Genomic DNA, 12,398 nt, shown 5'->3' with positions numbered 1-12,398 from the left:
TCCAGGTCAGTCTATAGCCAAATGTTTGTGTCTCTTCCTTCCGTTCTCCCCTCGATTTTTATTGGAGTACAGTTGATTTACAATATTGTGTAGTGTCAGGTGTGCAGCAGAGTGAATCAGTTACGTGTATATATCAGCTCTTTTTAAAAGCATTTTTTCCGTATGGGCTCTTACAGAGTGTTGAGTCCCTGTGCTATACGGTTGGTCCTCATTAGTTATGTATTTCCTACCAATAGTGTGTAGTGTGTATGTGTCAGTCCCAGTCTCCCAACCAAACGTGTGTTTCTTTGGTACATGTGCACGTGTAAAACTGCTAGAGAGCGTCAGAGAGCAACAGGCTGAATTGTTTGTTTGTTTGTTTTTACCACTTTGGCCTTAAAAGAGAGTTCTTGAAACTTGAAAGTATTACTGCGTTTGAATTGTCAACGTGATCTGCAAGGAACATTTCAAGAGACGCCAAGTATGGGGGATAGTGATAAATCTGTGGGCTTATGACAACAGCAGTTTGCTTTAGTGATGTTTTAACAAGGGCTTCCCTGATCGCTCAGTTGGTAAAGCATCCGCCTGCAGTGCAGGAACCCCAGTTCGATTCCTGGGTCGGGAAGATCTGGAGAAGGGAAAGGCTACCCACTCCAGTATTCTGGCCTGGAGAGTTCCATGGACTGTATAGGGAATGGGGTGGGCAAGAGTCAGAGACAACTGAGCGACTTTCACTTTTATGCTAATAATACAAAGCATTTTGGATGTGCAGAGTACCTTTATGGCAGCCATACTTGAAGTAACAGAAAGTAAGGGTGCCCTGTTTGAAGGTGGCACCAACGCAAGGAGCTAGGAAGGGCCTGCTGTCTTCGTGCAGGCGGCTGCTGCCTGGTGATCCAGCACCGTGCCTGAAGTCAGCATCCTGGTTCTGACACTTAGCAGCTGTGGGATCTTGGCAAACCTGTCTTACCTGGATTACACGTGGGCAGTTTGTAAAAGTAGGATATTTTCTTAGAAAGGGTTTAGGAATCTTCATGCAACTCAGTGTTCATTTTAACAGAGTATCTCTGAGAGCCTTCCACAGAAGTATGTGGATGTTTATCTGGAGCTGCTGGTCAAAGAGGAAAAGAAACATTAAATGGACAAGTAGAAGGTAAGAACTAGATTTGATAGAAAGGTCATTTGACAGAACGTTGAATTAAAATGGGACTGCTGACGTATTCTAATAGCCAAAGCAAATCACCTGTCGATGGGTAGTGAGGAAAAAGTCGAGGAGGGATATAGTGTATCTTATCAGGTGTCAGCCACAGATTAAATTGAGAATGCCATTTAGGAGCTAAATTATGAGTTCCTGGACTTCCTTGGAGGTCTGGTCCAATGGTTAAGACCATGCAGTTAAGACTCTGATGCAGGGGGTGCAGTTCGATCCTGGTCAGTGTGATCCATGGCGAAAGAAAAAAATTACTAGTGTGTTTCAAGATATTCTACAACCTCAGGAGGTTGAGAACTAAGAGGAAAGAGGGAATGAAGGATGAGAGAGGCATAGGGTTCAGGGAGGAAATGAAGGAAAGAAAGCAAGGGTCTATGGGGAAGGTGGCAAGAAATGTTAGGTCTTAGAAAAAGGGAGAGTATTTGACATGGGCGATGAATTTGAAGTGAGCTTGTCCGAGAGGAACAGCAGAGTTTCCTTGTCTTATTGTTTTTCTGGCTGTGAGAAGGCATTCAGGATTGAGGTCCCTGGGCACGCAGAGCTGTGTGTAACCTCTGTGCAGGAACATGGCATAGGCGCTCAGCTGTAAATGTGTGCAAATTGATGTCATATGAGATGATGCCTCTTCATAGGATGGTGTCAGCTAGGCCAAAACAAAAGAACTGGAAGGAAGGAGAGAGCAGGGGCCACGATGGGGAGATCAAGGAACCGACAGCCTGCCTACAGTGTCCACTGGAAGTTTCCAGTTCTAATGCAGTTTCAGTTTGGAGGGAATGTCTCCAAAGTGAGGGTAGAGTGAAGGTATGTTGCTGCTGCTGCTAAGTCGCATCAGTCATGTCCGACTCTGGGCGACCCCATCAACGGCAGCCCACCAGGCTTCTCCATCCATGGGGTTTCCCAGGCAGAGTACTGGAGTGGGTTGCATGCCTTCTCCTGAGGGTAAGTTGAGGCTAAGATTTTAGAAGAATAAATTAAGTTGAGGTCATGTAGAAGCAGACTCAGTGTAGACCAGAGTTTCTCACATTTGAATTAGTTGCCTGGGGACCTTGTGGGAAGGGTACTTGCTGAGCAGGAGGTCTGAGATTCTGTGTTTCTAACAGGCTTTCTGAGTAGCAAGGGTGTAGCCTTGCCTTTAGAGAAATCTGGAAGAGGAGCATCGGATAGTGCAGGACAGAACAGGATCGAGAAAAAGCATTATTTTGTTTTTCTTTCTGAGCGTGTTTATAGCCAGAGGGAAGCAAAGAGTTGCAGTAGCATTACAGGTGTAAGATACCATTGCTAAGCAGAGAGGGAAAAAGAAGTGGTGGAGATGATCCATAGAAGGAATGTAAAGGGGAAGAATTCAGACCGCAGATCCAGAGATTACCCTTTGAAGGAGAGATTCTAGTGACAGGAGGAAGGGAGGAAAGTAAGTCCTTAGGGAGGTGAGTTTGGAGTTGATGAGGACACTTAAGAGAATTCCTTCTACATGGCTCCAGTGTATTTCCACTGAAAAGAGAAAAGTCATTGTTTGCTCCAGAGAATACTGGGGGGTGGGGGAGAAGGGTGGTGGTGCTAGAACTAGGGGAAACCCCACCCCTCTAAGTAACTCTCAGGCATCAGAGGTATATGTTGTATTGGTATTTATATTTGAAGTAGACTAATTTGAATATGGAAGGCATTGACTTTTTTTTTTAAGATAGCTGATTTTTGGCAGTTGTTTCACAGAAATCCTCTGAAGCATTAGCATGATGTCGCAAACCAAACTAAGTTTTGAAACAAAACAATTAATAGGGTTCATCCCTAAATGCTGGAAGTGTTATTTTCAATAAATACTACACTGATTTTGAAACATGCAAGATTTTTAATATCTAATAATTCTGTGGCAATTAAATTATTCACAAATTCTTATGGAATACAGAATAGGGAACAAACAGATTGAGTGAATCAATGTAAGTAAATACTAGAAAAGTAAAAGAAAAAATGAGACAACTAGTTAGTATCTCTCATAAAGAGACGCTTACAGTGAGTGACGTGTAAGATACAATAAGCTTGAAGCAGTAGTGAGTTTGAGGGGAGAGGACAACGTGGAAGTGATTCTCTGAAATAAGAGTTTGTAGAAGGTCGTCAGAGTTGTATTCTTCCTCACGTTCTAATAAATGGAGACTTTGTTTTCATATTTTTCAGGTTGGGATTCTACTGGTTTGAGCCTCAGTAGTGAGACTTGTCAAAGAGCCAGGCATTTGCAAGTTGATGATCAGTGTCTGTTGATTTCACAATCAATGACCAAAAATCAGTCCAGCATCCACAGAATTGGGACAGATGACCTGTTAGGTGTAGAATAGGAAAAGGAGTCCAGAATGTAGTGGCTAAAAGACAAGAAGGGTAGAGCCCGCAAAGATAGAACAAAGGAAGGTCCGAGGACCGGAGTGAGGACCTCAGGTAGAAAAAAACAGCACTCCTGCTAGCCCAGTTTACATGGGCAAGTCCAGGGGGAGGAAAAAAACATGTAAAAAGAGGGGCCAAAGGCCGGGGGTTTCTCTCCCATGCATGTGCGCTCTGTCTCTCTCCCTCTCTCTCTTTCTCTCTTCTCTCTGCATCTTTGGGTCAGCATGTCCTCACAACTCATGGATGTATTTTCAAATAAAACTGAGCTGTAACATGGAGCTGTAACACTACCTGAGAGCTGTGACGCCGAGGGCTTTAACGTCCGTCGCTTCAAATGTTTGCTGTGACAAGACAGAAACGAGGAAATTACACACTCCCCTGACAACCTTAATAGATAAAGAAAAGGTGAATATGGAGTGGTGTTTCTGGCAGGGACTTACACGCTCTATCAGCTGTGCAGGTCTGAGCTGCCAGAAAACAGAGAAAGCAAACAAGGTAGTGAAGAAGCCCAGAGCTTTCAGCCCTGGGCACTTGGGCACTGACGTTTCCAAATTAGATATTGTGGCAAAATCTACCGGTGCTGATCCTTTTATGCCACCTACAGGCAAACGGTATTTTTAGAAAGGTGTTTGCATTCTTCCTCTTACCATAGTACGACCATCATACCTGACAAAGGAGAGTTAGGAGAAAGTAAATTCATTTAGGCTAGTATGTAGCATACCTGATAGTGGTAGCAGGTTTATATTTAGAATTTTGCATCTAGTTGGGAGACTAGGTAGACATCTAGAGATTGCCTTCTCAAAATGTGGCTTCCTAGCTATATTTTACATAGCTCTGTATTCATAAGTATTTGTTATAAATTATATTCAGTATGACTGCAAGAGCACCTCTGAAGCCAATGCTAAAGTATTTCTTGTGTTTTCTATGACTTTATATATTTTAGAATTGGCTTCCTAGTGATAATGGGAGTCATGGGAGAACGCACTGGTCATAGCAAACACCCTCTTCCAACAACACAAGAGAAGACTCTACACATGGACATCACCAGATGGTCAACACCAAAATCAGATTGATTATATTCTTTGCAGCCAAAGATGGAAAAGCTATATAGAGTCAGCAAAACAAGACAGGGAGCTGACTTCGGCTCAGACATGAACTCCTAATTGCCAATTCAGACCTAAATTGAAGAAAGTAGGGAAAACCACTAGACCATTCAGGTATGACCTAAATCAAATCCCTTATGATTAAACAGTGGAAGTGAGAGATAGATTTAAGGGACTAGATCTGATAATACAGTGCCTGATGAACTATGGATGGAGGTTCATGACATTGTACAGGAGACAGGATCCAGACCATCCCATAGAAAAGAAATGCAAAAAACAAAATGGCCATCTGGGAAGGCCTTACAAATAGCTGTGAAAAGAAGAGAAGCGAAAAGCAAAGGAAAAGGAAAGATATAAGCCTCTGAATGCAGAGTTCCAAAGAATAGCAAGAAGAGATAAGAAGCCTTCCTCAGCGATCAATGCAAAGAAATAGAGGAAAACAACAGAATGGGAAAGACTAGAGATCTCTTCAAGAAAATCCGAGATACAAAGGAACATTTCATGCAAAGATGGGCTCGTAAAGGACAGAAATGGTATGCAACTAACAGAAGCAGAAGCTATTAAGAAGAGGCGCAAGAATACACAGAAAGAACTATACAAAAAATCTTCAGGACCAAGATAATCATGATGGTGTGATCACTCACCTAGAGCCAAACATCCTGGAATGTGAAGTCAAGTGGGCCTTTAGACAAGCATCCACTAGGACAAAGCAGTGGAAGGTGATGGAGTTCCAGGTGGACCTATTTTCAAATCCTGGAAAAATGATGCTGGTGAACAGATGCTGGCACATCAACTATGCCAGCAACTCATTGGAAAACTCAGCAAGTGGGCCACAGAACTGGAAAAGGTCAGTTTTTCATGTCCAATCTCAGAAGAAACGCCAATATCAAAAGAAATGCTCAGAAACTCCTGCACAATGCAACTTCATCTCAACAGGCTAGGAAAGTAATGCTCAAAATCTCCAAGCCAGGCTTCAGCAATACGGTAACCTATGAACTTCCAGATGTTTCAACTGGTTTCAAGAAAAGGCCAGAGGGACAGAGCATCAAAATTGCCTAACATCCGCGTGGGAATCATCGAAAAGCAAGAGAGTTCCAGAAAACAGTGTATTGCTGCAGTTTATTCTGACGTTTTTGCCCAAAGGGCCCTTGACTGTGTGGAATCACTGGAAGCAACTGTGGAAAATTCTGATAAGAGATGGGAATATCAGACCACCTGATCTGCCTCTTGAGAAATTTGTATGCAGGTCAGAAGCCAACAGTTTGAACTGGACATGGAACAATAGACTGTTCCAAATAGGAAAAGGAGGTATGTCAAGGCTGTATATTGTCACCCTGCTTATTTAACTTATATGCAGAGTACATCATGAGAAACGCTGGACTGGAAGAAACACAAGCTGGAATCAAGATTGCCGGGGAGAATTCTATAACCTCAGATATGCAGATACACCACCCTTATGGCAGAGATGAAGAAGAACTAAAAAGCCTCTTGATGAAAGTGAAATGGAGAGTGAAAAAGTTGGCTTAAAGCTCAACATTCAGAAATGAAGATCATGGCATCCGTCCCATCACTTCATGGATGTAGATGGGGAAACAGTGGAAACAGTGTCAGACTTTATTTTTCTGGGCTCCCCAAATCACTACAGATGATGACTGCCAGCCATGAAATTAAAAGACGCTTACTCCTTGGAAGGAAAGTTATGACCAACCTAGATAGCATATCCAAAGCAGAGACATTACTTTGCCAACAAAGGTTCGTCTAGTTAAGGCTATGGTTTTTCCTGTGTCATGTATGGATCTAGAGTTGGACTGTGAAGAAGGCTGAGTGCCGAAGAATTGAAGCTTTTGAACTGTGGTGTTGGAGAAGACTCTTGAGAGTCCCTTGGACTGCAAGGAGATCCAACCAGTCCATTCTGAAGCAGATCCGCCCTGGATTTCTTTGGAAGGAATGATACTAAAGCTGAAACTCCAGTACTTTGGCCACCTCATGCGAAGAGTTGACTCACTGGAAACGACTGATGCTGGGAGGATTGAGGGCAAGAGGAGATGGGGACGACAGAGATGAGATGGCTGGATGGCATCACTGACTCGATGGACGTGAGTCTGAGTGAACTCCGGAGTTGTGATGAAACAGGGAGGCCTGGCGTACTGCGATTCATGGGGTCGCAAAGAGTGGACACGACTAGTGCTGATCTGATCTGAACTGTTTCCCGTGGCAGGTGTGTCCATAGGCCAGCTGGTGTCACTGTGAGACCACCTCCCTTTCTCTCTGATGCCCTTTCTCTCCTCTCCCAATTGTGACTTGTTACTTGAGGAGCCCTAGACACATGTGTACTTCTTTAGAGCAAGGTTTACAGGAGGTCTGCTCCGTGTTTTCAGTGTTCAAGCAGTTTATTGGGAATTCCATATACTATATGGCAACTTTAAAAATGCAAATCATTAAGTTGGTGTTTTCCATCTTCCGCAGGACTCATGAGAGGCTGGCAGTGATCAGCACCAAACTTGAGGTAGAGAAGCAGCAGAACAGATCTTTATTCAACACTGTAAGCACGAGGCCAGTCCTGGAGCCCCCTTGTGTTGGAAATTTCAATAATCCTTTAGTGCTCAATGGAAATCTTACTCCAAGAGCAAACGTACGTTTTTCTACCTCAATTCCACGCCCTTCGAATAACAGCATGGAGACTTACTTGACCAAGGTTAGTTCTATTATCTTTTCTCCACTGGGTTTCAGATTTCTGATATGAATGATCCTTGTTTTTAATTTGGTGAACTTCTGAGTTGTTTGTGTGACTGAATGCACACTAAGTAAAAGTCATAATTAGCTGTGCTAATAAAGGAGACAGAAATTTTATGATTTTTTTGTCCCAGAGTTCTTGATTTTAAGAGATATGTACTAAATTATTAAATTTCTTGAAAAGCTGCATTTAAATTCTACTTTAGAAATGACATCTTATTGCCTAGTATCCAAAAGTATTCTTTCAGATGTTTCACTTCCTTTCTAATTGATTTCAGTTGGCAATGGTTCATAATCATTTCCACGCTCTGCTGTACCCAATGAAGTTTTTCTGCCTCTAAGCATAAGTGAATCACTGGCATCTAAACACTAACATAGATGCAAAAATCCTTAACAAAATTCTAGCAATCAGAATCCAACAACACATTAAAAAGATCATACCCCATGATCAAGTGGGCTTTATCCCAGGGATGCAAGGATTTTTCAATATCCGCAAATGAATCAATGTAATACACCACATTAACAAATTGATAAATAAAAACCATATGATTATCTCAATAGATGCAGAGAAAGCCTTTGACAAAATTCAACACCCATTTATGATAAAAACTCTCCAGAAAGCAAGAATAGAAGGAACATACCTCAACATAATAAAAGCTATATATGACAAAACCCACAGCAAACATTATCCTCAATGGTGAAAAATTGAAAGCCTTTCCTCTAAAGTCAGGAACAAGACAAGGGTGCCCACTTTCACCATTACTATTCAACATAGTTTTGGAAGTTTTGGCCACAGCAATCAGAGCAGAAAAAGAAATAAAAGGAATCCAAATTGGAAAAGAAGAAGTAAAACTCTCACTATTTGCAGATGACATGATCCTCTACATAGAAAACCCTCAAGACTCCACCAGAAAATTACTAGAACTAATCAATGACTATAGTAAAGTTGCAGGATATAAAATCAACACACAGAAATCCCTTGCATTCCTATATACTAATAATGAGAAAACAGAAAGAGAAATTAAGGAAACAATTCCATTCACCATTGCAATGGAAAGAATAAAATACTTAGGAATATATCTACCTAAAGAAACTAAAAAAAAAATAAAAAAAAATAAACACTAACCACATATGGATGCTTTTTTTTAAAGGAATCCCAGATAAATCCTTTTTATGAATTAAATAAACTTACAATACTAAACCAAAACACTAATTTCTAGTTTTAGCTTAACCTTTTTTGTTATTTTCTTACATAAATTTTGTCATTTCTTACAAAAATGACATTTTTGTTATTTTCTTTAATTGCTATTTTACCTATAGCATTTTTATTTAAAATTAAAAAAAAAACAATCTTGCTGAGCATTTGTAGAATATTTCTAGATTTGTAGTTATTTCAAACATTTAAACATTATAAATGAAGCTCACTTTATCTGTATCTTGACATCACCTGGATGAATGGTATCTAAGATAGCAATGATGGAGAGTCTTTAAATTGCAACCAGTTTTCATTGTTCAATCATTGTAATTAAATATCCATTTCAGTCCGTGCACACAGGTTTATAGGTTTAATGGTGTTTTCCTGATGTTTGTGATGCACGGAAAAGTAGCCCTTGTTAAATGCAGTCTCAACCTGTTTTCTCATTTGGCTTCTTGCCATTGTAGGAGAGCAATTAAGCTTTCTTTCACAGCACTGCATCTACGTTAGGTCTTAGTACTTCAGAGCTGTGAAACTGGAGGACATGCTTTAGCTGTGTGGTCATAGTGGCCTCCGAACACTTCATCCCAAGTCAGACACTTCCCCACGCAGGCCTAAGAGGAGGAAGCAAATGCTTGACCCCCGTCCCAGACACAGGCTGCCTACTGCACACCCAAGTTCACAGTGCTGTGGCACATACATCTTTCAAAGTAGAGATTTGGAACCAAGCAAGCACTTTGGGAGAAGTTCCTTCTCCAAAACTCACCAGTTAGGTAAATCTCCTCACCTCTCGTAAGGAGGGTAGAAGTGTAACTCCTCACCTTGAAACTTTCTCCTTCAAATTCCTGTAGTGTTTTTTTTTTTTTTTTTTTAAATTAATGCTTTATAAATTAACTATCAACTGCTACATATAGGAGTTTGACAATAATTTATTCTTGTTTAAAATATGATTTAGTTAGAAAGCTATGTCATGTCATGCCGCAAGGATTATTGAATTATATAAGAAAGTTTTACATATTCATTTTCTCTGCATTATAGTTAAAAATATATGTGTTTTTTCTTAATCTGAGGAAGTAGCTGGCATAGGACTCTGGACTCAGTAAGAAAGTCATTGGCTTGTTACTTCTTTGTAGAATTATGAACTTTGCCTAAATCATGACTCTCATACCTTAAAAAAAGTTTTTTTTTTTTTCAAAGAAAACAACCTTTCTTTAAAAAAAAAAAGCAAACTTTTGTGTGGAACCATATTATATAAAACGGAGACAAGTATAAAGCCTTTAACCAAAGGAGTGGCCAGAGGTCCTGCACTTGTGACTTCTCTGTTCCTCAACCCTGCAGTGACCCCTGTGGGACCTTCCCCTTCTCTGGGACATAGTTCGGAAACTAACAGTTATATGTTAATCCTTCTCACTAAACACCTTTAGAATAAAAACTTGCTGGTACATTGTTTTCTTGTGTATAATTTTCTCACCTTTCTGTGTTTTTGTTAAATGGAAAAGTTTAAAGAAAACTGCAGATGTTCTCCTTCATAACATTCAACTCAAACTACTTCCTCCATTTGAACAGGATCCTCACCTAGAAATCAAAGTAAAGGTCTCAGAAGTATGTATTTAAGGCAGGAGCTGTTAGGGAGAGAAGACAGTAATCTTATGGGTCATTCCTAGGATCATGGGTCATTCTCTAATTCTTTGAAATTATGTACTCATAGACTGATATTTGTTGTACTTTTTATCAGATTAAATAACGTTCCATATAAGCAGAATAAGTAGGAATGCATTTCTTTTATTTATGTGATTATTTTTCTACTTAAGTAATCTTCAAGTTGGTCTAGTCTCTAAAAGTATTATTTAAATGTCACATTTAGTAAGCTGTATAACATTCCTATGATAATCTCTTGCTTAACTTAAAGATAAATAATATTTGACTTATTTCAGATGTCAGGAGTTGGACAGGAGTATAACTAGAGAACTAAGAGAAGGTATGTTGCCAAAATGTATGAATTAAATTTAGACATTGATTTCTGAAATACACTGTAAACAATAAATGGCATCTCTTTCCATTGTTTGTTTGGATAACAGATGCTATGTTAAATATTTTTGTCTTATACATAGCTAATGAGAAATGTGAAAGCATGAGCAGTCATAGTGAAAAATATTCTTCTTCCTCATTTATTCATCATGTTCCATAGTTTAAAAAAAACGTCAAAAGGTCTATGCATTTCTATTTATTCTGGCTGTATCCTTTCTCTACTACTGCCATCGCTGTGGAACTGTCCATCTGCACCCTGACACCATTTTCAGAAAGCATGGAGTTCATCAGCGTCTCGAGTGTCTGTAGTGGTCAAGGCTAGAACACCCAGACTCAAGCAGTCATGTTTGCGTAGCTGTCACTTGGTGGGCGACTTAGTAATTTCTGTGTCATTGACTTTGTCACTAGTTTCTCTCTTGCCCTCAGGAAAAGCTCCAAACACCTGCATCAATGTGGGTCCTTCAAAGTAGTTGGCCTTATCTCTTTACCACCTTACTCTGGCCCTTAGCTGTGCATCTAACCAGCCAGACTGTGTAGAATCCCACAGATTCGTTTCCTCACCTCTGGTCTTTGTATGTGCTTCTCCCCTCTGTCTCTTGTACTTCTCTGTCCTTCAGGTAGCTACTTCCATAGCACCTCCACCAAAAAGCTGGCAGCATTGACAAAGCCGCTGTCCCTTCTGAATGTTCCTTGTGCCATCTTGTATAACCTGTCTTAGTATTTATGACTCTGTATGGAAATTGTCTGTTCATCTATTTTTACAGTTTATGGCATTATCATTTCTCAGGTTGACTGGGTCACCTTCATCTTGTAATTCCAGTGTTTGTCACGGCACCTTAGCAGATAGTTATTGAGTGAATGAATGAAGAATGAAAAGCAGAAGCTCTGATACTCAGCCACATGTGGGACCGTAGGCTGATTATATAATTGTAATCTTGTATTTGTTTTCTGTCATCTATAGATATGTTTCATTTTTCAGAGCACTTAGATATATCTCAGGTTTGTTTTTTTTTTCCCACTAATACTGAGTTAACTCAAGTATTTTAGATAAAGAATGTAATCCTTTTTTTTTTCCAGCTGCTGCTGAATTTGAATCTGAGTCCTATGGATTGTCTCCTCTAGGAGCTACAGATGGGTCAACTCTGTCTGAGGACCTGCTTTTGAAAAACGTCACAAGAATATGTACAGATTTGGAAGAAAAAAAAATATGATCTGAAAGATAAATAGTAAAAATTTCCCTTCTTGACTGTTTTCATGACATTTTAGTTGTTTCTCATTCAACATGATGAGATAATCTTTATTAAAGGGAAATCTTTTTGTGTGTATGATGAAAATTTATATGGTATTTTAAAAATACTACTTTAAGTAGTATTAGTACACTTTTAAACAGTAGTATCCAAGTACTTTTGGTACTAAGTAATTTTTCTCTGCAGCTAACTTAAGCGATTTAAAACCAGCACTGTTAAGTTTTCCATATTCAAAGTGAAAGTGTTAGTCACTCAGTCGTGTCTGACTCTGTGACCAATGGACTGCAGCCTGCCAGTCTCCTCTGTCCTCCACTATCTTGTGGGGTTACTCAAATTCATGCCTATTGAGTTGGTGATGCTATCCAACCCTCTCGTCCTGTCGCCCCCGTTTCTCTTCTGCCTTCCATCTTTCGCAGCATAAGGGTCTTTTCCGATGAGTCGGCTTCACATCAAGTGGCTGAAGTATTGGAGCTTCAGCTCAACATCAGTCCTTCCAGTGAGTATTCAGGATTGATTCCTTTAGGATTGACTGGTTT

The 12,398-nt window shown here is 40.1% G+C and overlaps 1 protein-coding gene across 1 annotated transcript; it reads left to right on the top strand.

Moving 5' to 3' along the window:
• Window positions 1–1,045: 1,045 nt before the first annotated feature.
• LOC112449357 (ankyrin repeat domain-containing protein 26-like) lies at window positions 1,046–11,795 on the top strand. The gene is made up of 3 exons (XM_025001345.2): window positions 1,046–1,132; window positions 7,126–7,354; window positions 11,693–11,795. The coding sequence occupies exons 1-3, from the start codon at window positions 1,068–1,070 to the stop codon at window positions 11,735–11,737; spliced, it is 339 nt and encodes a 112-aa protein (XP_024857113.1). The 5' UTR covers window positions 1,046–1,067; the 3' UTR covers window positions 11,738–11,795.
• The last annotated feature ends 603 nt before the right edge of the window (window positions 11,796–12,398 follow it).

The sequence above is a fragment of the Bos taurus genome, chromosome 13 (assembly GCF_002263795.3).
Source record: "Bos taurus isolate L1 Dominette 01449 registration number 42190680 breed Hereford chromosome 13, ARS-UCD2.0, whole genome shotgun sequence".
Taxonomy (NCBI): Eukaryota; Metazoa; Chordata; class Mammalia; order Artiodactyla; family Bovidae; genus Bos; species Bos taurus.
The sequence above is the reverse complement of the archived record's forward strand: the minus strand, read 5'-3'. Positions and strand labels throughout refer to the sequence as shown.